This window comes from Rhinopithecus roxellana, chromosome 20 (genome assembly GCF_007565055.1).
Source record: "Rhinopithecus roxellana isolate Shanxi Qingling chromosome 20, ASM756505v1, whole genome shotgun sequence".
NCBI lineage: Eukaryota > Metazoa > Chordata > Mammalia > Primates > Cercopithecidae > Rhinopithecus > Rhinopithecus roxellana.
Genome location: NC_044568.1, coordinates 24,166,394 through 24,189,538, shown reverse-complemented (window position 1 = coordinate 24,189,538; position 23,145 = coordinate 24,166,394). Strand labels below are relative to the sequence as shown.

Sequence of the window (23,145 nt, the reverse complement as noted above, 5' to 3'; positions counted from 1 at the left end):
CAGATCTGTTCTTGAGGGCCTGCTGACAGCATTGAGCCTATCCTAAGAGTGCAATTCACCTGAGGGCTTTACACTTACTATCTAGTCCTCCATCTAGCCCTATGCAGCAATTGCTATCCTCTCTTCTCTTTTTTTGTTTTTTGTTTTTTCTTTTTTGAGACACAGGATCTGGCTATGTTGCTCAGGCTGGAGTACGGTGGCTATCCATAGGTATGATTATAGCACACTACAGCCTTGAATGCCTGGGTTCCAGGGATTCTCTTGCCTCAGCCTCCTGAATACCTGGGACGACAGGCGTGTGTCATCATGCCTAGCTTGCTATTCTTTTTTTATCCCCAATTTTTAGGACAGGAAATGGTTTTCTAGAATAAATGTAGTTAGACCTCCATTATCCATGGGTTCTACATCCATGAGTACAACCCACTATGGATCCAAAATGTAGTTAGGCCTAGGATGACTGTGTCTGTACTGGACGTGTACAAACATTTGTTCTTGTTTTTATTCCCTAAACAACGCAGTCTAACGACAACTTACATAGCATTTACATTGTATTAGGTATTACAGTAGTAATCCGGAGATGACTTACAGTATATAGAAGGATGTGCAGAGGTTGTATGCAGATACTATGCCATTTTATGTAAGAGACTTGATCTCAGCCACTGAAGTTGAGTTTAAAAAATAAAGTAAAAAAATACATGTAAAGGAGTTGAGTATTCATGGATTTTGGGATTCATGGGGATCCTGGAACCAATCCCCTGTGGATACCAAGGGACAACTCTAATTTACTTCTCAAGACGTCTAGCCGGGCACGGTGGCTCACATTTGTAATCTCAGCATTTTGGGAGGCTGATGTGAGAGGATTGCCTGAGCCTAGCAGTTTGAGACAAGCCTGGGCAACATAGCAAAATCCTGTCTCTTAAAAAAAATTTTTTTTTTTTGTAATTAGTGGGGAATGGTGGTGCACGCCTGTGGTTCCAGCTACTCGGGAGGCGGAGGTGGGAGAATCGCTTGAGCCCAGGAAGTTGAGGCTGCAGTGAGCTATGATTGTGCCACTGCACTCCAGCCTGGGTGACAGCAAGACCCTGTCTCAAAAAAAAAAAAAAAAAGAAAAGAAAAAAGACTTCTGGCTAGGGAGTAAAGGAGGCCCTGAGCAGCTTGATAGGTGCTATGCAGCTGGCAGGGGGCGCCATTGCCTGCAGAAGGGGCTAAGCCCATCCTGAACTCCAACTCCTATTGCCCCCACTCAGCTCACTTTTAGGAGGGAGTGTCCTTGTCACCTAATGACCAAGAGGAGGTGCTGAATCTGGCTACCTAAGATCAGAGTGGTGAAGCCATCAGCCCCTGTTGCCCAGAGTTGCTTCATCTGTAATATGGGGATAGTCATGGCAATCACTTGGGACTGCTCTTGGGAGATTTAAATGGGTCTAGGCCTAGCTCTGATGATCTAGGCACTGTATCCCACACAGATGAGGAAGCTGAGGGCTCCAGAGAGGCAGGGTGAACAGCTGGACCTCAGGGAGCCTTCCCAAGCTGAAGGCCTCACACCCTGCGAAGTGTGTACCTTCTGCCTGACAGTCCCTGTCTGAGGTGGCCATGGTGTCTGTGTTGAGCTGGGGATGAAGGGAGTCATGGGGGCGGCAGGTGTGGTTGAGTCATTCGGCTGGCCTCCTGGCAGCCAGGCCATCGTGGGTGAGGGACACCAAACTGCTCATGCCACAGCTGATGTATCAGATAGTCCCCTTGTCACTCTTGACTCATCTGTGCCTGGCCCCTGGCTGCCTGCAGGGCCACCATCTGTGCATCCTGGGCCAGCGCCCAGGGAACTTTCTGGAACCCCAGATGCTATCTAAGGACATGGGTACAGGGGGTGGTGAAGTTTGAGGTTCCTGAAACCCTCTACCAGGTATGTCTGGCTCTGCTGTTTCTGGCCTGTGACCCCTCAGGCCTTGGTTACCATGTCTACAAAATGGGAACAACAAATCATAGCTGAGTTTGACCCGGGGATTAGATGACATGTATGAACATGCCCAGCCATATCTATTTTTGCTCATCATCCTGCCCCCAGCACAAGGGCCTGGCACACAGTAGGTATTTAGTACAGTTTAGGGGAATGAATGAATGCATTGGGCCTTAGAACACAGCAGAGGCCCCGGGGCCTGAAGGCTGTGGTGTGAGGTGGGGGTGGGGACACTGAAGCCCAGCCCAGTTCCCTCTGCAACATCTTGTCACCTGAGGGAGGGGGAAGAGTGTGGGGTCCTACAGAGAGGAGGCATGGGTATGGGGCTAAGGGAGAGGTATCTGCATTGTTCCTGAGACCTCTGCCCCACTCCTGGACAGACCACCGTCCTGGAGAGAGTGGAGCAGAAACAGGAGAGGGAACACAAATTCACCTAACCTGCCCCATCCAATCAAGGATGATGATGATAAACGTGCTCTTAGTGAGATATTACTGTGTGCCCGACTTGAGCCAACTACTGTTTTGTCTCATAATAACTGTCAGGAAGAGATGATCCCTGTTCTACACAGGAGAAACTGAGGCTCAGCCTAGATAAATGGACACAGGTGAAACAGCCAGCAAGGGGCACAGCTGGGATCTGAAGCCCAGGCCAATCTAGGGATGGTTCTAGCCTCAATTTATTCCTCCTGAGCAGCCATGCTCAGCCCAGATTGCTGGGAGGACCAGGTGGTGGGAGTGGGGGTGTCTCAAGGTCGTGTCCTGGTGTTAATCTCTGGGGCCCCTGGCCATATCTAGCTTGTGGTGAGTGTCTCTGGCCTGTTGGAGCAGCCACTGGAATGCCTGGGGCTTGAGTGGCCCTTTGTGGATGCAGTTCCCTTGGCAATGAAGAAACACTGCTGAGGTCAAGAGCTCAGATTGCCAGAGGGGAAACCCAGCTCTGCTTCTTTGCATGGCCCCCTGCTGGGAAGGGCCACAGCTACCCCCCACCCTCACCCTCTGCCAGACACCCAGAGGCTCTTTCCAGGGGCACAGTTGTGGGGTTGGACGGGACACAGGCAGCCCAGCCAGGATTCCTCATGGGAAGTGTGTGCTGGCTCTTTAGACTTGTCTGCTGATGGGAGGCTCTGGCCATAACTCCCTCTTCCCACTGGAGTTCGTTCAGGAAGCCAGAATCAGCATGGGGATGCCTAGGACTCCAAGATCCCCCAGGACCATGGGCAGGCCACACCTCTCAGCCCAGCTTTTGCCTACTTTGGAGACCTCAAGGACAAGAGGCCCCTAATCTTACCAAGCCAGGCCCTCCTCAATCCAAGGCCTTCTTAGGTGTTGCCAAGGAAACAGATGCAGCAGCCAAAGAGCCTGGCCCAGGTCTCCATGACAACCTACCACAGCCCACCAGGGTCCATCCATCTGTTATGTCACCTGAGCCCCAAATGGGTGCCCTCCCACCCCCACCACACTTGTCACAATCAGATGTCACAGTCTGATAGCAGGTCCCTGTCACAAAATACCTCACAGCCTGACCTGCAACCCTCACACCCCTGAGAGATGAGCAGGAGCTAAGACACTCCTCACGCCTTGACCACACCCTGTGTTTATACCCCTCTTGGGTGGGGGGTCTGCAGCTAGAGAGAAGAAGGGAGACCTTGGCGACTCAAAATGGCTGGCTCCTGCTGGCATTCAACACCCATTGGCCTGGATTTCCCCAACTCTGGGCAACTTCCAGTCCAGAAGCAGAATAACCAGAGCCAGGGCCAGGGCCAGGGCTGGGACAAATTATTTTTAGCAGAGTTGCTGGCAGCTGCCTGGTGGGTGCTGGGAGGTGGGATGGGGACTGAGTTTAATCCCTTCCCTCTTCTGGGCTGAGGTTTCCTCCCCAGGAGTCAAGCAGGCACCTCCACCTGCAACACTGTCAGAGCCGCCCCCACCCCCAGCAGCCCTCTCAGGGCCCCCAGGGGCTCACGGGGTGACACCAATCCTCACCCTGAAGGGTAGGCTCATTAGGGAGAATCTTCAACTCCAGGATGGGGAGAGTGGAAAGGATTTTGTGTGAAAGGACACCCCCTAAATTCTAGCTCAGACCTGAACCTCTGGGGAGTGGGTGTCATGGGCAGAGAAGAGGGATCTCTGTCCAGCCTGTAACTCCTTTACTTGCTAAGAGGACGAGCGGCGACTTGGGGAGAGGGAAGGGAGAATTCACTCTCACGGGGCCAGACCGAATTCTTCTCCTGAGGGCAGTTGCTGCTCTTGGCTGGTTGAGTTTACCCTGCTGCCTGCCTCCGCATCACGTACTCCCCCCGCAACCTCGCGCTCTCTCTCCTCACACACACACTCAACCCCGGACCTTGCCTACCGGTCAGCCCCTCTATTCCCAGACAGCTACTGCCCCTCCCCTGGCGGGTAGAGCGGGGTGTCGGGTGTGTGAGGTCCGAGGAGGAGGGTGGGGGATTCCCCTGGTGGGGGTGGACAGACACGTCAGCCCCCGCAGCAGCGTGAACCGCGGGCGGGAGCGGGGGCGGGTGGAGGCTTAAATAGGCGACTCTGGAGCCAGAGCCCAGTGCGGGCTGAGAAGGCGGTGGCTGCAGCAGCAGCGGCGGCGGAGACCCAAGAGTCCGAGTCCAGACTACGAGTGGGTGGCATCCTAACCCGAATCCTACTCCTGAGCGTGTCTGTGTGCGAGTGGGTGAGTGTCTTGGCGGAGCGGGGTCGGTGCGGCTGCAGATAGATGCGCCAGGTCAGAAGAGGTCCCGGGTGAGGGCGCCGCGACCTCGGGGCTGGGGGAGGGCTGCGGCGGGACCTCTGCCCGAGCATCCCTCCTGACTCCAGGTTGGGCAGGTGCGCCCCAGGTCCCGCCTTCCTCGCGGCTTACACGGTCACCGGGTTCCTGCTCCCCTAGACGGCCCCGGACACGATGACCCTGAACGGCGGCGGCAGCGGAGCGGGCGGGAGCCGCGGCGGGGGACGGGAGCGCGAGCGCCGTCGGGGCAGCACGCCTTGGGGCCCAGCGCCGCCGCTGCACCGCCGCAGCATGCCGGTGGACGAGCGCGACCTGCAGGCGGCGCTGGCCCCCGGGTCCCTGGCGGCGGCTGCGGTGGGGACGGGGACTCAGGGTCCCAGGCTGGACTGGCCCGAGGACTCTGAGGACTCACTCAGCTCAGGGGGCAGCGACTCAGACGAGAGCGTTTACAAGGTGCTGCTGCTGGGGGCGCCTGGCGTGGGCAAGAGCGCCCTGGCGCGCATCTTCGGCGGTGTGGAGGACGGGCCCGAAGCAGAGGCAGCAGGTGAGCGGATGGAGCTGTTCGGGATAGGGGAGATCCCGGGGCTAGGACTGAGGGCTGAGACCAGGACTCAAAGCCGCAAATACCGTGGAAGAATTATTCTTATTCTTATTCTTATTATTTTGAGATGGAGTTTCGCTCTTTCGCCCAGGCTGGAGTACAGTGGCGCGATCTAGGCTCACTGCAACCTCTGCCTTCGGGTTTCAAGGGATTCTCCTGCCTCAGCCTCCAGAGTAGCTGGGATTACAGGCGCCCACCACCACGCCCGGCTAATTTTTGTGTTTTTAGTAGAGATGGGGTTTCACCATGTTGGCCAGGCTGGTCTCGAACTTCTGACCTCGTGATCCACCCGCCTTGGCTTCCCAAAGTGCTGAGATTACAGGCGTGAGCCATCGCCCCTGGCCAATACTGTGGAATTCTATTGGTGCTTTCAGAATCATGCCTCTACCTACTCATTTCATAAATGGGGAAAGGAAAGGAGAAGGGACACCCCTCCAGCCTTTGGTAGGGAAGAAATGCCCAGAGTAGAAGGCCAGGGCATAGATATGGCTGCTCTGTGGGATGGGACCAGACATCCCTCCCTGCCTATCAGGGACAGGTCAGAGTTTCCAACCAGAGGGATTTCTAAGAGAGGAGCCCTAGGTGGCCAAGGTCCCTAGGGAGCAGGACAGTCACTATTCTAACTCAGGCCACTGGGTCAGAGCCACCTTGCGATCTAAGCAGCAGGAGGGCAGGGGGCATTGGAGCAGCCACCTGGGACATTGCTAGCTTGGGGGGCATGTGGGTAGAGGTCAGGCACACCATGCCCTCCAGCCCCCACTTCCCTGCCTGGCACTGCTGTTGCCACATACCAGCATCTGCAAGTGGAGTGGAGGACGACGAGGGCTCTGGGGAGGAGTTGGAGGGTGTGGCCAGAACAGGAAACCTGGCAGCAGGGGCTTTGACAGCCAGCTGGTAACCTTGTTTACTGGCCTCCTGCCTAGGGCACACCTATGATCGCTCCATTGTGGTGGACGGAGAAGAGGCATCACTCATGGTCTACGACATTTGGGAGCAGGTAGGATACAGGCTGAGACCCAGGGCAGGGGAGGGAGGAGTGAGTTGGGGTAGGGGTCTGGGAGTACCAGGCTTGTGTCAGGGTCATGAGGACTGTTGGGCAGACTGTGTGTGTGTGTTCCCCAGGATGGGGGCCGCTGGTTGCCCAGACACTGCATGGCCATGGGGGATGCCTATGTCATCGTGTACTCAGTGACGGACAAGGGCAGCTTTGAGAAGGCCTCAGAACTGCGGGTCCAGCTGCGGCGTGCACGGCAAACAGATGATGTGCCCATCATCCTTGTGGGCAACAAGAGCGACCTGGTGCGCTCTCGTGAGGTCTCGGTGGATGGTGAGTAGGCGGCACGTTGCAGGGGGAGGGAGTGCCCAGCTGGGCCCTGATACGGGCAGTCTTGGCTCAGCTTGAGTCCCTGGGGATCATCAGAGGCTAAAAATGTTCAGAAAGAAAACTGGCAGGGAGGGAAATGGGAGAGAGCTGGTGCCTGCTCACTGGGCTCCAGAAGGCCCCAGAGGGGTGGGGAAAGAACCAAATCTGATAGGGGAGCTGGGGGACCACAGGGCCCTCCTCTCCTGCCCCTCTTGGTCCTGGCCTGGCTGGTTTGGGGGTAAGTGGGTGGAAGAGAGTGTAGGGGAACAGGCCAGGAGGTCAGAGTCCTAGGTCTGGGCCATTCTTAGAGTAGACTTGGCCCTGGGGAAGACCTGTCCCACTTGGCCTCAGCATCCTTTCCTATGGGTCCTGGTACTGAGCCCCTCAGAGGAACCCAGCAGTGACTTGGTGACCTTGCCCCCGCAACCCCAATCCACTGCATCATTCATCATGATATAACCTCTAATTTAAAAATACTAAGTTGTGCTGGGCACGGTGGCTCACGCCTGTAATCCCAGCACTTTGGGAGGCCAAGGTGGGCGGATCATGAGGTCAGGAGATCAAGACCCATCCTGGCTAGCACAGTGAAACCCCGTCTCTACTAAAAATACAAAAAATTAGACAGGCATGGTGGCGGGCGCCTGTAGTCCCAGCTACTCGGGAGGCTGAGGCAGGAGAATGGCGTGAACCCAGGAGGCGGCGCTTGCAGTGAGCTGAGATTGTGCCAGTGCACTCCAGCCTGGGACACAGCAAGACTTCGTCTCAGAAAAAAAAAAAAACAAAAAACAAAACAAAACAAAAAACTAAGTTGTCCAACATACTTTTCATTTTCCTGTGTTTACTACTGTTGTACTTTGTTTAAGTATCAGGCTTCAAATTATTTCAATAAATGAATCTCCTTTTGAGGGCCACTGTTTTGGGGGCTCCTTAAACGCAGGCTCTCTGCCTACTGGGTGATGCAGCAGAGACTGGTACCCTCAGTACAGGAGCTGGGGTCTCTGTGTTTTGGGGGAGGACCCTGCAAATTCTCGAGTGGCAGTTTCCATGGGTGGCCAGGGTTGGAAGGGACACCTCACTCACCCACCCTTTATTTACTGGTGCCTCCCTGTCCCCACCCACACAGAGGGCCGGGCCTGCGCGGTGGTCTTTGACTGCAAGTTCATCGAGACATCAGCGGCATTGCACCACAATGTCCAGGCGCTGTTTGAAGGTGTCGTGCGCCAAATACGCCTGCGCAGGGACAGCAAAGAGGCCAACGCGCGACGGCAAGCAGGTACCCGGAGGCGAGAGAGCCTTGGCAAAAAGGCGAAGCGCTTCCTGGGCCGCATCGTAGCTCGTAACAGCCGCAAGATGGCCTTTCGCGCCAAGTCCAAGTCCTGCCACGACCTCTCGGTTCTCTAGGTCCCACCCGCTCTCAGTATGGTGGGAGACGGACGGAAGGGTTGGTGGGCTGGCCCAGCCAACTGCCCCAGGTGCCTCAGGGCTGGCTCAGACTCTGGGTCCCTCGGAGCTGCCAGCCGGGTACCCCCAACCTCATGGTCATGGACAGACAGACAGTGCTGCCCAGTGAGGCCAGGGGCCAGTGAGGGCTGGGCCCACAGAGATGCATGCGCAGGCTCATATGCGTCCCAAGCAGCCGGAGCGCAGCCGCGGGGCAGGCCTGTGTGCGGGGAGAGGACTCTGACTTTTTTCACAACCCGGGTGTGCCTGCCCTGGAGGGAGGCTGTTCAGTGCCGTGGCTATTTGTTTACATGCAGATTTTTGTAATAAAGGCTATTTCCTGATATGTCATGGCTGTTGACTGTCTTTCCTGCTATCTGGGCGCTTCAGGAGCTGGAAGGATTTCTGAAGTTGAGCGATAGGGGCTCACTGCCCCACCCTAGTGTGTGGCCATGATGTGTTAATGTGGGGGTCCGGATATAGCCAGCTGGGATGGGCATCGGGTCTGGTTGGGGGTTCAAGGAGCAGGAGACACAAACCCCTCCCAGTCCCTGTTACCCAGATTCTTCTCTTTCTGCATGGGGCCTGGCATTGCCCAACTGATTGAGGGTTCAATCACCTCACTGTCCATAAAGGGAAACTGAGGCTGCTCAAGGGAGCACATTCTGCCCTGGGTCTCACAACCAGGCAGGAACCCTGGGTCTGGCTCCACAGCTGGTATTTCTGCCCTGTTCCCTCTTGAAGGACCGGAATCAGCTGAGGTTGGGGATAGAGAACACTGAGGGATGGTTTGTGAAGGCACACACAGGCACACTCAGCTCCACATGGCTCCTCCACCTCTTCGCTGGGGTTGAGTACTGAGGAGGCCCTCACTGTTCTCTCCACCATGAGTATTCAGGCCAGAACATTTCATGCTCAGCATTGGCTAATTCAGTTTTGGTGGGAGCAGCTGCCTGGAGCCTGCCCTGCCTGGAATGAGAGGTCTTGCATATGTATAGGAAGGTGTACTCGTGCTTGTGGTTGGGGATGCACCTGTCTCCCTGCCCACCCATGCCTGTGGCTCCCTCACCCTTGGCACAAATGCTGCTAAGAGTTTTTATCTACATGGTCTCAGGAAAAATCATCCCCATTTGGTGCTGGGTGGGAAGTGGCTGAGTGGGGACTGGTATACAGGTCTGCCCATCTCCAAAGCCTGGAGGCAGCCTGGGGCGAAGTGGGGGGCAGTTTCTAAGAAGGTTCTGGGCCAGGGTCCATACATTCCTTCCTTAGTTCAATTTATTCATTCCACAGACTCCAGGGAGCCCTGGCAACCTGGTTAGAATCCTGACTGCAGCTTGTTGAATTGCAGGAGGAGGCTTGAGGGCTGCCCCTCCATGTACCAGGGAGTGCTGAGATTCACCCACGTGCTCCCCAGGGCAGAGGTAACTTCTCAGAGCTGTTGCTGCTCTGCCCTCCTCCCAACATACTTCAAAGAATATAGAAGGCATGGTATTTTCAGAGCAAGTGAGGGTCCTCAGGCCTTCCTGGCTCTGTCACTTATTGACTGTGTGACCCTAGGTAAACCACTCAGCTTCTCTGTGCCCCAGCGTGTGACATGGGTACAATGCCCCTTCAGGACGCAGTATGTGGGATAATGAAGGTATGTGCTCAGAGCAGTGCTGGGCACATAGCAGGAGCTTAACACGTGTGAAACCCCCTTCAACGTCTCCACAATGCACTGCTCCTGGTTGGGTGCCAGAGTGACCCTGAAGCAGTCACTCAGCTTGTGACAAGGCTGGGGGCAGCTGGGGGTAGCTTCTGACTTGAGAGAGACTAATCAGGTATACAGTGGGAAAGACTTCACGGGGACTATGGGAGGCTTCGCGGGGACCAAGGCTGGGGAGGGACTGGAGACCAGGATCTTCCCACCCTCTCCCCTCGTTCCAGACTCCCAGGCCTCAGAAGTGTCTCCTGGCTCTGCTTGGCTGCCCTCATTGCGGGGAGAGCCCCTGTTCAGCCCTGTAACTCCCTCAAGGTCACCTGAGCCGGTTTAATCTTCTTAGAGGCACAAGACCGCCCATTGTCTCAGCCCTGTCACTGTTGAGTGGCCAGTGTAAGGACTTGGGGAGCTCACAGGCTGCTGCACTCCCCCACCACAGGTCCCCCTGGGGGGTGGTCTGGAGCCTCAATACCCAGTTCCACTCATGCACTGCTCACCCATCCTTTGCCACCTCTAGCCCCTTGTCTTAGTTCCACAAGCCATGGGGAGTTGCCAGAGCAGAACGAGAGCCAGGTCATTTCTGAGTCCCTGAGTTCTGCTCTCAAGGGGCTCCCAGTCTAATGGAAGACGTAGACAATGACAATCTGGTGTCCTCTGTCTATTAATAGAGATAGCACGTGGCATGGCGTGAGGGGGTGGGGCTTTCCCAGAGAAGACTCCTGAACCAGCCTGGGAACACAGGGGAAGTTTCCTGGAAAAAGGAGTATTTGAGCTGAGTACTGAAGCATGAGCAGGTGCTTACCACACAGATGAATGAGTGGGAAGGGTGTTCCATGCACAAGGAACAGAGTGTGCAAAGGTGTGGCTGCAGACGCTGGAGCCTGGGAGATGAGTGAGACCAAGTCTGGAGCCACAGAAAAAGTAGTGTCCAGACCAAGAGGGCCAAGGAATACCCCCTGGGCTGTGTTGGGGTCGAGGGAGTGCCAGGCCAACCATCTCCCCACCTCCCGGGGCTGGCAGTCACGGATGCTGAGCAACTTCTAGCTTTCCAAAGTCAATGAGTAACTTGGGGGGCTGGGCGGGGCCAGGCCTGCTGCTATGGGCCCAGTGGCCTTTTCCACTCCTGAGCAAGCGTGGCTGAACCCTCCTACCTGCTCAAGTGCCCTGCCTTGCCCCACCCAGCCCAGCCTGGCCAGAGCTCCCTGGAGAAGAAGCCCTTTTGCTTAGCAGCTGGACCAAGGGAGCCAGTCTTGGGCACTGGAGGGTGAGGGACTGGGAGTGGAGGGGAGGGCATGGCTAAGGCTGGGGTTGGTGGTGGGAAAAGGAGAAACACTGCCCTGTCCCCGCCATCTGGGAAAGAATTCCCAGGGCCTCATCTTAGAGAGGTTGTTGATTTGTTGCTGCTCTGTCTGCCCAGCTCCATGACAAGGGCTGGAAAATGATGAGACAAGAGCCAGGCTCCTGCTCCGGGGGCTCTCCTTGTCTAGAAGGTGGCAGTGGGAGGCAGGACAGTGCAGGAGGCCCTGAGCTAGGAGGAATCCTCCCGTGGTCAAGTCCTCTGTGACCTTGGCCAGACCCCAGCCTTCAGGCCTTGCCAGCAACAAGAGGTGACTTCAGGAAGTGACACTCCAAGTCTTCAGGAACTTTCCAGCTTCAAACTTTTGTGATTTGGGGGGTTGCTAGAAAATTACTACTTTGGGATCTGCAATTTGGGGAGGCTATGGTGAGAAGGAGCTGAAGGTCTAGAGGTGAAATTCCAATAGAGTGCTTGAGGGCCCAAGAGCCCAGATGCAGGGTGGCTGGGCCTTGAGGCCTTGGTGGGCCTGGCTGAGGAGCAGGGCACTACCCTGCAGGAGATGGGGAACCTCAGCTCCTTTGCAGGGGAGGAAGAGGAGGCTACTCTGCAGTGCGATCCCGCTGGTTGTGTGTGTGGGATGGAAAGCCCCTCTCCACCCACCTGGGCTGGCTCCTCACTGCTATGTCCCTCAGGCCTGTCCTGACCATGGTCCCTGCCTGGCTGTGGCTGCTTTGCGTCTCTGTCCCCCAGGTGAGCTGGGCACTGCCCCCTCTCCTTCAGGTCTTGGCCTTGGGGGTTGACACCCTTGTCCCTAACTCCACCCGGACAAATTGCACTGACTGTGAGAACGGTGCAAAGCATGGGAGGGGTCAAAGCTGGGACTACAGAGCTATCGTGGGATGAGGAGGTCAAAGGCCAGAGCACGGGTGGATGAACTAAGGTATGGCCAGGCCCTGGGAAGGGGCAGAAATTCCCCTCTTCTGTTGGGTCCCAGTGCCCAGGCAGGAAGATAGAGCCTGGTGACAAGGTGAGAATCCTCCCACAGGCTCTCCCGGAGGCCCAGCCTGCAGAGCTGTCTGTGGAAATTCCAGAAAACTATGGTGGAAATTTCCCTTTATACCTGACCAAGGTGAGCCAGAGAGCTGGGGGGGTGGGAGGGTGGGGGGGGATCTCTCCCCACAAAGTCCTTCTTCTCCTTCCTCTGGCACCCTTCCTCTTGCTGTTTCTCTTTGAAACCCTGCTTTCCAGAGAGTTATACGTTATACAGGTTATCCATGTTATACAGGTTGAGTGTCCCCTATCTGAAATGCTTGAGACCAGAAGTGTTTCAGATTCTGGATTTTTTTTCAGATTTTAGAATATTTGCATATACATCATGAGATATCTTGGGGAATGGAACCCAAATCTAGACACGAAATTCATTTATGTTTCATATACACGTTATACACATAGCCTGAAGGTAACGTTATACATTTTTTTTTTCTTTTGAGACGAAGTTTCACTCTTGGCCCCCTGGGCTGGAGTGCAGTAGTGCGATCTCAGCTCACTGCAACTTCCACCTCTTGGGTACAAGAGATTCTCCTGCCTCACCTTCCTGAGTAGCTGGGATTACAGGCATGCACCACCACTCCCAACTAATTTTTTTTTTTTTTTTTTTTTGTAATTTTAGTAGAGACAGGGTTTTGCCATGTTGGCCAGGCTGGTCTTGAACACCTGACCTCAGGTGATCCACCCGTCTTGGCCTCCCAAAGTGCTGGGATTACGACTTTGGGATTTGCAAGCTGGGGAGGCTATGGCGAGAAGGAGCTGAAGGTATAGAGGTGAAATTCCAATAGAGTCCTTGAGGGGCCAAGAGCCCAGTGTGCGTCACTGCTCCTGGGTGAATATTTTTAATGATTTTGTGCATGAAACAAAGTTGTGACTGTGTGTTGACTGTGACCTGTCACATGAGGTCAAATGCGGCATTCTCCATTTGTCACATCATGTTGACGCTCAAAAAGTGTCAGATTTTGGAGTATTTCAGATTTCAGATTTTTAGGTTAGAGATGTTCAACCTGCAGTGGGAATGACTAACAGTTTTTAATCCTAGCGGAGAGTACAGCTTTAGATTAAAGAATGAAATCTTGGTGGTGAGGTTTCAAGCTTCAGAAAGAAGGGCAGGGAGTTTGGGGGAGCACCAGGTCCAGGGAAAAGAGTTCTGTCTCTGAGTCTCAGTCCTGATGCTTACTGACTGTGTGACCTCAGACAGGAGCCAGATGTCTCTGAGACTCAGTTTCCCCACATGTAAAATGAGGCCATCAGGTGGAGGGGGGTCATCTCCCAGGCCTGGCCACTGCTCCCTTCACTTCTGTTCACCCCTATCAGCTGCTGCTGCCCCGTGAGGGGGCTGAAGGCCAGATCATGCTGTCAGGGGACTCAGGCAAAGCAGCTCAGGGCCCATTTGCTATGGATCCAGATTCTGGCTTCCTGCTGGTGACCAGGGCCCTGGACCGAGAGGAGCAGGCAGAGTACCAGCTACAGGTATGGCTGGGCCAGGTGTCGGGGAGCGCAGGCAAGGCAGGGCCAGACGCTGATTCCCCTTTCCTGCCAGGTCACCCTGGAGACACAGGATAGACGTGTCTTGTGGGGTCCACAGCCTGTGCTTGTGCGTGTGAAGGACGAGAATGACCAGGTGCCCCAATTCTCTCAAGCCATCTACAGAGCTCAGCTGAGCCGGGGCACCAGGCCTGGTGAGTGACCAGGTCAGCCAATTTACAGTAAGCTCAGGTGGGCCCTGATGGAACAGTAGAGAGTAAAGAGATGGCCAGACAGTTGGCATAGGACAGGGCAGCCATTTCTGTCCCATTTCTTTTCTTGCTTTGCTTTGCTTTTTTTGTTTGTTTGTTTTTGTTTTTGTTTTGAGATAGAGTCTCACTCTGTCGCCCCCCAGGCTGGAGTGCAATGGCGTGATCTTGGCTTGTTGCAACCTCTGCCTTGGTTTAAGCAATTCTCCTGCCTCAGCCTCCCAAGTAGCTGGGATTACAGATGCCCGCCACCACACCTGGCTAATTTTTTGTATTTTCAGTAGAGACGGGGTTTTGCCTTTTCGGCCAGGTTGGTCTCCAACTCCTGGCCTCAGGTGATCCGCCCACCTCGATCTCCCAAAGTGCTGGGATTACAGGCATGAGCCACTGAGCCTGGCCCATCCTGTGCCATTTCTGTCCCATCTTGTACCTCCCTACTCCACTGAGGGTGCCATCCACTCTTGGCCTCCGTTTGCTCATCTGGGAAGTAGGACGAAAAGCCGTGACTCATCTCCAGAGTCCTGATGTGATGATGGATAGGGAAGAAAGGACAGAGGAGAAATAGGAGAGGCATGGGAGACTCTCCCCACCCTCTCTATCCCTTACAGTTTACCCTCCCACCATGAACCAGGTATCCCCTTCCTCTTCCTTGAGGCTTCAGACCAGGATGAGCCAGGCACAGCCAACTCGGATCTTCGATTCCGCATCCTGAGCCAGGCTCCAGCCCAGCCTTCCCCAGACATGTTCCAGCTGGAGCCTCGGCAGGGGGCTCTGGCCCTCAGCCCCAAGGGTGAGCCTGAGCAGGGTGTGCTGGGGAGGGAGGATCAGAGAAAGCTGGAGAAGGTGGTATCTGAACCATAAGACAAGCATGGGTGGGAGCTTGAGAGGTGAAAAAGGAGGGAAGGGCACTCTAGGTGGAGACAGCAACAAGGCAGGGGGCTGTGGAGGCAGGGCCAGGCATGGAGAGTTAGGAAATGGTGTGAATGGAGGGCCTCAACTCCACGCTCCACGGAGACCTGGGCCTAAGGAACAAGGATAGGAACAGTCTAAGGGGTTGCAGCCTAAGATGCTGCTGGGCAACCTTGCGACTGATGGCAGAGACCTGGACCTGGAAGTTCAGACCAGAGGCATGAACTAGGGATGGAAAGAAAAGTGAATCAGACATCATCATAGACAGCCATGCATTCACCCACCTACTGCCCAACCACCTACACAGTCCATCCAATCACCCATCACTACACTCTTCCATTCACACACTCAAACTCCCATCCACCTGCCAAGTCAACCACCCATTCATCCAACCAGCCCGTCATCTACCATCTACCTACCTCCTCATCCTGGTCATCCACCTACCCCTCTAGTCTATCATGCATTCGTTGTGTGGAGAGATACGGAGGTGGCTTTGCAAACTGTCATGTCCTGGTTGGAGGCTCACAATAGTGCTTAAAGTTCCTCTCTTCCCTTGGCCAAGAGAGTGTCCCAATCAACTGCCATATGCTTGGTTTTTTGTCTGGTATCTTGCTGAGAATGATGCCCTGGCCCCTGCTCCCCAGCTGCCTGCTCAGTTGACCATCCTCCCTGTTCTAGGGAGCACCAGCCTTGATCACGCACTGGAGAAGACCTACCAGCTGTTGGTACAGGTCAAGGACATGGGCGACCAGGCCTCAGGCCACCAGGCCATTGCCACTGTGGAAGTCTCCATCATAGAGAACACCTGGGTGCCCCTAGAGCCTATTCACCTGGCAGAGAATCTCAAAGTCCTATACCCACACCACATTGCCCAGGTGAGTAAGTGGCTGTCAGTGGCTAAAGCAGCCCCATGGTTGGTGCAGCTGGGCCCAAGACTCATGGATATTTGGGGGCTGGGTTTGGAACTCACATGACCCCTGCTCCTCCCTCCACTCCTCCCATCACTTCCTGCTGTGGACTGGGGTGTTCAAAGCCCCGGGTGCAGGCCCACAGCCCCTCGCCTGCCCTGCCATCCTCTAGCAGGCGTGACTCTGTGCTCTGACCTCTTGAACTTGCCCAAGGCTTCCTCAGGGAGAACAGCTGCTACCTCTTGCTGCCATAGGGATTGTCACCCCGGGCTAGGAATGTCTCAGGCCTCTTCTAGGAATGCCCTGGGGTCAGGCCCAGGCTGAGACGGTAGAAAATAAAGTAACCTGGTCACTCAGGCACGTTGGGCAGGGCCCAGGTTTGGACCAGGGCAAGGCCACTAACAACATGTACCCTGAACAGAAGGATCCCACCCAGACTCCAGGCCCAGGGAGGGCAGCACCTTGCCTGGGTCACACAACTGCGGCTCAGGCTCCTCACCCAGAAATCAGATGGGGCACAAGGGCTGACATGGATTGCTCCTGCCCCTTGGCCCGGGATGTCCCCCCCAGGTACACTGGAGTGGGGATGATGTGCACTATCGCCTGGAGAGCCAGCCCCTGGGACCGTTTGATGTGGATGCAGAGGGAAACCTCTACGTGACCAGAGAGCTGGACACAGAAGCCCAGGCTGAGGTGATATGAATGGGGAGTCAGGGATGCAGGCTGGGGGTGCTTGGTCACTGTCTAGTTGGCTTTTGGGGGTGTCACAACTACAATAGAGGCTGAGGCAGTGGGAAAGAGCCCCGAAGAGCTGCAGCTGGCCCACCAGAAGGAAACTCAGAGCCAGGCAAGGCTGGAGCTGCCCTTGGTCCTGACCTGAAGCCCCCTACTGCCCACCACAGTACGTGCTCCAGGTGTGGGCTCAGAATTCCCGTGGCGAGGATTATGCGGCCCCTCTGGAGCTGCACGTGCTGGTGATGGATGAGAATGACAACGTGCCTGTCTGCCCTCCACGTGGCCCCGCAGTCAGCATCCCTGAGCTCAGCCCCCCAGGTGAGCTACGGGATGGGAGAGGGGCAAAGTCTCTATGAACCACCCAGTCTTGCTCTTCTCTGGGATAAGGACCCAGCCTCAGGCTCCATGTCAATGTCCCTCCTTAACATACACACACACACACACACACACACACACACACACACACACACAAGCTCAAGTTCAGTTTGGCACAAAATAAGGAGTGGCTGGGGTAAGGCCTCCAGGCTGGGCTGTGGTCCTAGCCAGGCGGGTGCTGTCTTGCAGGTACTGAAGTGACTAGACTGTCAGCAGAGGACAGCAGATGCCCCAGGCTCCCCTAATTCCCACATTGTGTATCAGCTCCTGAGCCCTGAGTCTGAGGATGAGGTAGAGGGGAGAGCCTTCCAGGTGGACCCCACTTCAGGCAGTGTGACACTGGGGGCGCTCCCACTCCAAGCTGGCCAGAACATCCTGCTTTTGGTGCTGGCCATGGACCTGGCAGGCGCAGAGGGTGGTAAGTGCCCTGATTGGTGACCCAGGTCCCCATGACCCCATGAGACCCCATGAGAGCCCTCTGTTCCTACCCTGACCTCACCAACATGTCCTCCCTGCCCTAGGCTTCAGCAGCACGTGTGAGGTCGAAGTCGAAGTCACAGACATCAATGATCACGCCCCTGAGTTCACCACTTCCCAGGTAAGCAGATGCAGGGGAGAAGACCTTGGGAAGGATGCTGGCGGGGGGCTCACCATCCCTCCTCCTTCTCCAGATTGGGCCTATAAGCCTCCCTGAGGATGTGGAGCCCGGGACTCTGGTGGCCATGCTCACGGCCACTGATGCTGACCTCGAGCCTGCCTTCCGCCTAATGGATTTTGCCATTGAGAGGGAGGACACGGAAGGGACCTTTGACCTGGATTGGGAGCCAGACTCTGGGCATGTTGGACTCAGACTCTGCAAGGTGAGGGCCAGGGTGGCTGGGTAAGGGGCCCACAAATGCACGCATGCATGCATGTGTGCCTTGCCTAGGCCCCCACAGTGACCTGGGCCTCCTGATTCCAGAACCTCAGCTATGAGGCAGCTCCAAGTCACAAGGTGGTGGTAGTGGTGCGGAGTGTGGCAGAGCTGGTGGGGCCAGGGCCAGGCCCTGGAGCCACGGCCACGGTGACTGTGCTGGTGGAGAGAGTGATGCCACCCCCCAAGTTGGACCAGGAACGCTACGAGGCCAGTGTCCCCATCAGTGCCCCAGCTGGCTCCCTCCTGCTGACCATCCAGTCCTCCGACCCCATCAGCCGATCCCTCAGGTGAGCCAAAATCCCAGTCCCTTACCCGGACTGGATTTCCCCTGCTCCCTGGGGATGACCCCAGGGCCTCAGAGGGGACTCATATTGTCTACCGCCTGCAATATTTTTCAAACCATGGCAAATGCCAAGGTTGTGACTCCTGGCAGGGATCGGGGCTGGATGGACTGGGTGGGGCATGGAGAGGGGTGTTTTGGACCCCATGAGAGCTCAGATTATGCTTCAGCACCTGGAGGGAGGACCAGGCCCTCCTCCAATGCCCCCCAACAGATTACAGACAGACAAGGTTGTTCCCAGACTCCGATTCCTTCGCAGGGTGACCTGGAGTGAGCAGAGGTGAAATGGGCCTCCCAGGCTCTAAGAGTTTCTCCCCTACCCACATGATCTGTTGTTCATCCCACACCCACCACCACCACCACCACCACCACCAATCCTGAAGCTGGAGAGAGAGACTGGGCATCCCAGGCTTTGCTGTGGCCTCTGAGTCACAGAGAGGATGTAGAATTTAAGCAAGTCACATAGCCCTGGGCGATTCTGAACAAAACTCTATATGTAGTCCCAGTACCTCCTCATCCCCTTCCTTGGGTGGCAGGTTCTCCCTAGTCAATGACTCAGAGGGCTGGCTCTGCATTGAGAAGGTCTCCGGGGAGGTGCACACCGCCCAGTCCCTGCAGGGCGCCCAGCCTGGGGACACCTACACAGTGCTCGTGGAGGCCCAGGATACAGGTATGGCCAGGCAGTGGTGGGAGCCCCTGGGAGGGGGTACAAACCTCAGGCAGACAGACAGCAGGACTGAGCTTCCTCCCAGAGGCCCTTGCTGGCAACCCCCAGCCCCAAGCAGGAGAGGCAGATATGAAGCTGGGTTCAGTGTTCCTCTCTGAGAACGGATCTGCTCCTCTGGTGGGCAGGTCTGGCGTCTGCTCCCCTCTCTGACCACTCTCCTAGATCAACATGCAAAATCTCCTAACCTTGTCCTTTAGCCCCTGGAGGGCCTCTCAGGGTGTCAGCTTCAGGGACTGGTACAGGGCTGGGGAGGTGGCAGAAGGACCAGGGACTGCCCCTGGGGAAGAAGTGCTGGAGTGAATGGGCCACTGGAGCCAGGTGTGGGGGACTCTGAACACTGCTCAGGACAGAGAGCTGGCCCCTGTGTGGGGAGCCCTGGGAGGCAGGTTTCAGCTCCCAGTTGAGCTGTGATACAGGGCAGACCCAGCAGCAGTGAGCTCTGCCACAGTCAGGGATGTCCACAGTGGCATGGGGATGATGACAGGTGGAGAGAAGCATGGAGGGTGAGTGGCAGGGGAGTCTGTAGAGCGAGACTCATGGGCTGTGGGAGCAGCACAGGGACCTCAGAGCTCAGAGCTCACCCCTGCCCCTGCCAATACCTGGCCGGCTCAGCGCTGCCTCCTCTGCAGATGAGCCGAGACTGAGCACCTCTGCGCCCCTGGTGATCCACTTCCTGAAGGCCCCTCCTGCCCCAGCCCTGACTCCCGCCCCTGTGCCCTCCCGATACCTCTGCACGCCCCGCCAGGACCATGGCGTGATCGTGAGTGGACCCAGCAAGGACTCCGATCTGGCCAGTGGACACGGTCCCTACAGCTTTGCCCTTGGCCCCAACCCCACGGTGCAACGGGATTGGCGCCTCCAGACTCTCAATGGTGTGTGGTGGGGAAAGGGAGGGAGGCTGTGGCCAAGGCAGGGAAGGGGTGTCACTTGGAAGTGAGATGCCCTTCTACCATGGGGGTGGGGCTGGGCCTGGGGGGAGCAGCCCCCAGAGGGCCTGTACAGGCTGGTGATCCTGGTCATTGCCTGCTGTCCCGAAAGGTTCCCATGCCTACCTCACCTTGGCCCTGCACTGGGTGGAGCCGCGTGAACACATCATCCCCGTGGTGGTCAGCCACAATGCCCAGATGTGGCAGCTCCTGGTTCGAGGTGAGGGTGGACTTGGGTGCAGCCTGCAGTTCCTGAGGGAACTGCTGGGATGCAGGGGGAGGGAGCTGGGTACAAATGCATATGGGCTCCTCATGTGGACAGCACATGCCTGTGCACACTTGCACACCTATGGCTGGGCACACATACCTGTGTGCACACAGGAACAGGCACAGAGGCACATACATTTTTTTTGAGACAGAGTCTCACTCTGTCACCCAGGCTGTAGTGTAGTGGCACGATGTCAGCTCACTACAACCTCCGCCTCCCAGGTTCAAGCAATTCTCCTGCCTCAGCCTCCCGAGTAGCTGGGATTACAGGTGTGCACCATCACGTCCAGCTAATTTTGGTATTTTTAGTAGAGACAGGGTTTCACCATGTTGGCCAGGCTGGTCTTGAACTCCTGGCTTAAGTGATCCACCCATTTCGGCCTCCCAAAGGGCTGGGATTACAGGTGTGAGCCACCACCGCGGTGGCTGGGCTGGGGGCTCTGAGCCGCTAGGGAGCCCTCCCCTCCCTACTCTTACTTTCCTCCCCTCTCCACCCAGTGATCGTGTGTCGCTGCAATGTGGAGGGGCAGTGCATGCGCAAGGTGGGCCGCATGAAGGGCATGCCCACGAAGCTGTCGGCAGTGGGCATCCTTGTAGGCACCCTGTTAGCAATAGGTAATGGAGTTTGGACATAACCTGCGTGGGTGAGGGCGATGGGTGGTTGGAACCACAGCCTCCAAATAAACACCTTTGTCCCCATGGTGCCCCCAGCTCTGAAAAGGAAGCCCCCAACTCTCCTAGTCATTATGTGCCTGCCCCTTTGATCATAGTCATTGTCATTATCATTGATAATAAAATCTACGGTTACATGATTGCACATTGACTGGGTGGCAGGGGCTATTGCCGGGAATCCTCCCAGCAACACCGTGAGGTAGATCCTCGTATCTCCCCATTTCGCCGATGAGGTCACTGAGGTTCAGAGAGGTTAAGTGACTGGTCCAAGGTTACACAGTCAGGTTGTGACACAGCCCAGGTCTTTCTAGCCTAATTGCGTCAGTCTAAGCCACCCCTTCCATCCATCCCCTTTATTTCTTTAGCCCCTCAAATTTTCTCCTTGCTGGTTTTCCTTGCTGGTTCTAGCACACTGCTGTTATGAGCCTTTCTCTTGGAGGTCCATGGAGTTGGGGTCCAACTTACTGGTTCCCCAGTGTCCCCCAGAGAAGGGGACTTTGGAGGTTGAGTATACTGGGACAGCCTCAGAGGGGTAGGGGCCAAGCAGGCCGAGCAGTCAAGCTTCTCCAGGCACCAGGACCTACAGAGTCATACCCAGCCCAGCCTTGGGATGCTGTCCAGGAAACTCATCTCTTCACTAAGCCAATGCCAATCACAGGAAGTCCCTCGTGAAGAACAAGTCCCACAGCCCCTTCTGAGGCCTGATCCATTCCTCTTGGGTCCCACAGGAATCTTCCTCATCCTCATCTTCACCCACCGGACCCTGTCAAGGAAGAAGGACCTGGATCAACCAGCAGACAGCGTGCCACTGAAGGCGACCGTCTGAATGGCCCAGGCAGCTCTAGCTGGGAGCTTGGCTTCTGGCTCCATCCGAGTGCCCTGGGAGAGAGCCCAGCACCCAAGATCCAGCAGGGGACAGGACAGAGTAGAAGCCCCTCCATCTGCCCTGGGGTGGAGGCACCATCACCATCAGCAGGCATGTCTCCAGAGCCTGGACACCGACTTTATGGACTGTCCATGGGAGTGCTCCAAATGGCAGGACGTTTGCCCAATAATAAAGCCCCAGAGAGCTGGGCTGGGCCCTACGGGATTGGTATGTCTGTGTCTCAGTGTCTATGTGTGCAGGTGTGTGTGTGAGTGTGCGCATACCTGGTCATGTGCACACACCTGCTCTTTCATCCCTTCCCCATCTCCTGCCACATAGAAAGGGTCTGGGGTTGAAAGACAAGACTGAAGTTTCCTGCAGGGAAGGACATGAAGACATCATATGGGCTATTGGTGAGAGCTTGGGACCACAGCAAAGTGGGTCATTTTTGTGGGCATCCAGAGCCCATTAGTCGCAGATCCTGGATGGGTGAACTCTAGGCAGGTGATGGTCAAGCAGGGGTGCCTTTGAGGGTGTCATCTCTGTGTTTTCCTGGATGTCATCTTTGCTATGGGAAGGCAAAACCTTGTGAGTCTCCATCCTCTGCTCATGTATGAGCACCTTGTGCTCCTGTGCATGAGTCACCTACACCCAGGGATGGGCAGAGGTCCCTCAGTCTCTGCAGGGGCCTGGGCAGGATGGTGAGTTCCCATGGATCAGGAGCATGAGAGGTGAGGCTGGGGATGTGTCCTTCTGCCCCAGTGCAGGCTCCAAGGCAAGGCACTGCTGTGTTTCACACACAGGCTGGTGAGTGCATGAGGGCATCTGCAGGGAATCAGAGAAGGGGAGTCACTTAGATGGACACTATCGGAGCGGGACAGGCACCTCTGTGACTTACTCTGGAACTGCCCCTCTCTGAGGTTAACCCCTGGCCCTGGCCCTGGCCTAAGATTAAGCCATGTCCTGATGCTCTGATGAGCCTGGCTGAGCTCTGCTAAGAGCTGAGCTCTCCAGATTGACCTTTAATCCCTGAACTGTAGGTGACCCCAGATACAAGCTGATCCCCTATGTCCCCTTCCCAACCATCTTTGGGGAGTCAAGGTGGGACTTGCTGTCCCAAGCACCATGAGCTGATGATGGTAAATCACGGGGAAGGGAGAAAAACAACCTCTGTGAGGCCCAGGCCCTATTTTTAGGAGATAATCTCTCCACTGTTGGCAGATTCTGTGGGATAGGGGCCAAGCCCAGCTAAGAGAGACAGGGCGGGCAATCTGGCGAAGACTCAGCTAGGATCCCCAGTCCAGGGGTTGGGCTCTGAGGCTGGCCCCTGTCATCCTGGCTCAGGTACCCCCACTGCAGGCTCTGCTGACTACCCTTGTCCAGGCAGGGCTTCCCTGCCCCTCTGCCAGGATATCCTCTGCTCGGCCTGCATGCATTCAGAAATCTTCAGGGTGCAAACCTTCTGGAGGTAGTGTCTCATCTAATCTTTCCATCAACCTACGAGGGTGGCTTATTGGCCCCATTTTTCAGTGGGGAATCTTGAAGGTCAGGGAGGTTAAGGGCCGTAGCTGGGAGTCTTAGAACCAGGGCACATGGCGTAACTATCTGGTCAAGGACCATGTTATCTC

At 56.0% G+C, this 23,145-nt stretch overlaps 2 protein-coding genes across 5 annotated transcripts; both read left to right on the top strand.

Moving 5' to 3' along the window:
* The first annotated feature begins 4,278 nt into the window (after window positions 1-4,278).
* On the top strand, window positions 4,279-8,444 carry RRAD (RRAD, Ras related glycolysis inhibitor and calcium channel regulator). Of its 4 annotated transcripts, none has more exons than XM_010355155.2 (5): window positions 4,279-4,640; window positions 4,854-5,238; window positions 6,219-6,292; window positions 6,418-6,622; window positions 7,782-8,444. In XM_010355155.2, exons 2-5 carry the CDS (start codon window positions 4,869-4,871, stop codon window positions 8,057-8,059), a joined length of 927 nt encoding a protein of 308 aa, XP_010353457.1. In that variant the 5' UTR covers window positions 4,279-4,640; window positions 4,854-4,868; the 3' UTR covers window positions 8,060-8,444. The 4 variants fall into 4 exon arrangements, with proteins under 4 accessions (XP_010353457.1, XP_030781494.1, XP_010353458.1 ...); XM_030925634.1 differs by having other exon boundaries at window positions 4,279-4,586; window positions 7,782-8,295; XM_010355156.2 differs by having other exon boundaries at window positions 4,793-5,238; window positions 7,782-8,295.
* A 2,439-nt stretch (window positions 8,445-10,883) lies between these two features.
* Window positions 10,884-21,748, top strand: CDH16 (cadherin 16). Its single transcript, XM_010355159.2, is given in 19 exon segments — window positions 10,884-11,061; window positions 11,787-11,844; window positions 12,140-12,223; window positions 13,459-13,614; window positions 13,685-13,823; window positions 14,509-14,667; window positions 15,465-15,661; window positions 16,265-16,387; window positions 16,597-16,747; window positions 16,994-17,025; window positions 17,027-17,222; window positions 17,326-17,402; window positions 17,476-17,664; window positions 17,766-18,007; window positions 18,597-18,730; window positions 19,417-19,659; window positions 19,826-19,933; window positions 20,479-20,595; window positions 21,381-21,748. Coding segments are annotated over 18 exon segments (2,490 nt in total). The 5' UTR covers window positions 10,884-11,061; window positions 11,787-11,799; the 3' UTR covers window positions 21,479-21,748.
* Window positions 21,749-23,145: the final 1,397 nt, after the last annotated feature.

What these genes read in the sequence shown, in the direction of transcription:
- RRAD (XM_010355155.2), top strand. Translation starts at nt 4,869, where the DNA reads ATGACCCTGAACGGCGGCGGCAGCGGAGCGGGCGGGAGCCGCGGCGGG. An exon ending in GCCCGAAGCAGAGGCAGCAG is followed by an intron (nt 5,239 to 6,218) that starts GTGAGCGGATGG and finishes CCTCCTGCCTAG; the next exon opens with GGCACACCTATGATCGCTCC. An exon ending in TCGTGAGGTCTCGGTGGATG is followed by an intron (nt 6,623 to 7,781) that starts GTGAGTAGGCGG and finishes CCACCCACACAG; the next exon opens with AGGGCCGGGCCTGCGCGGTG.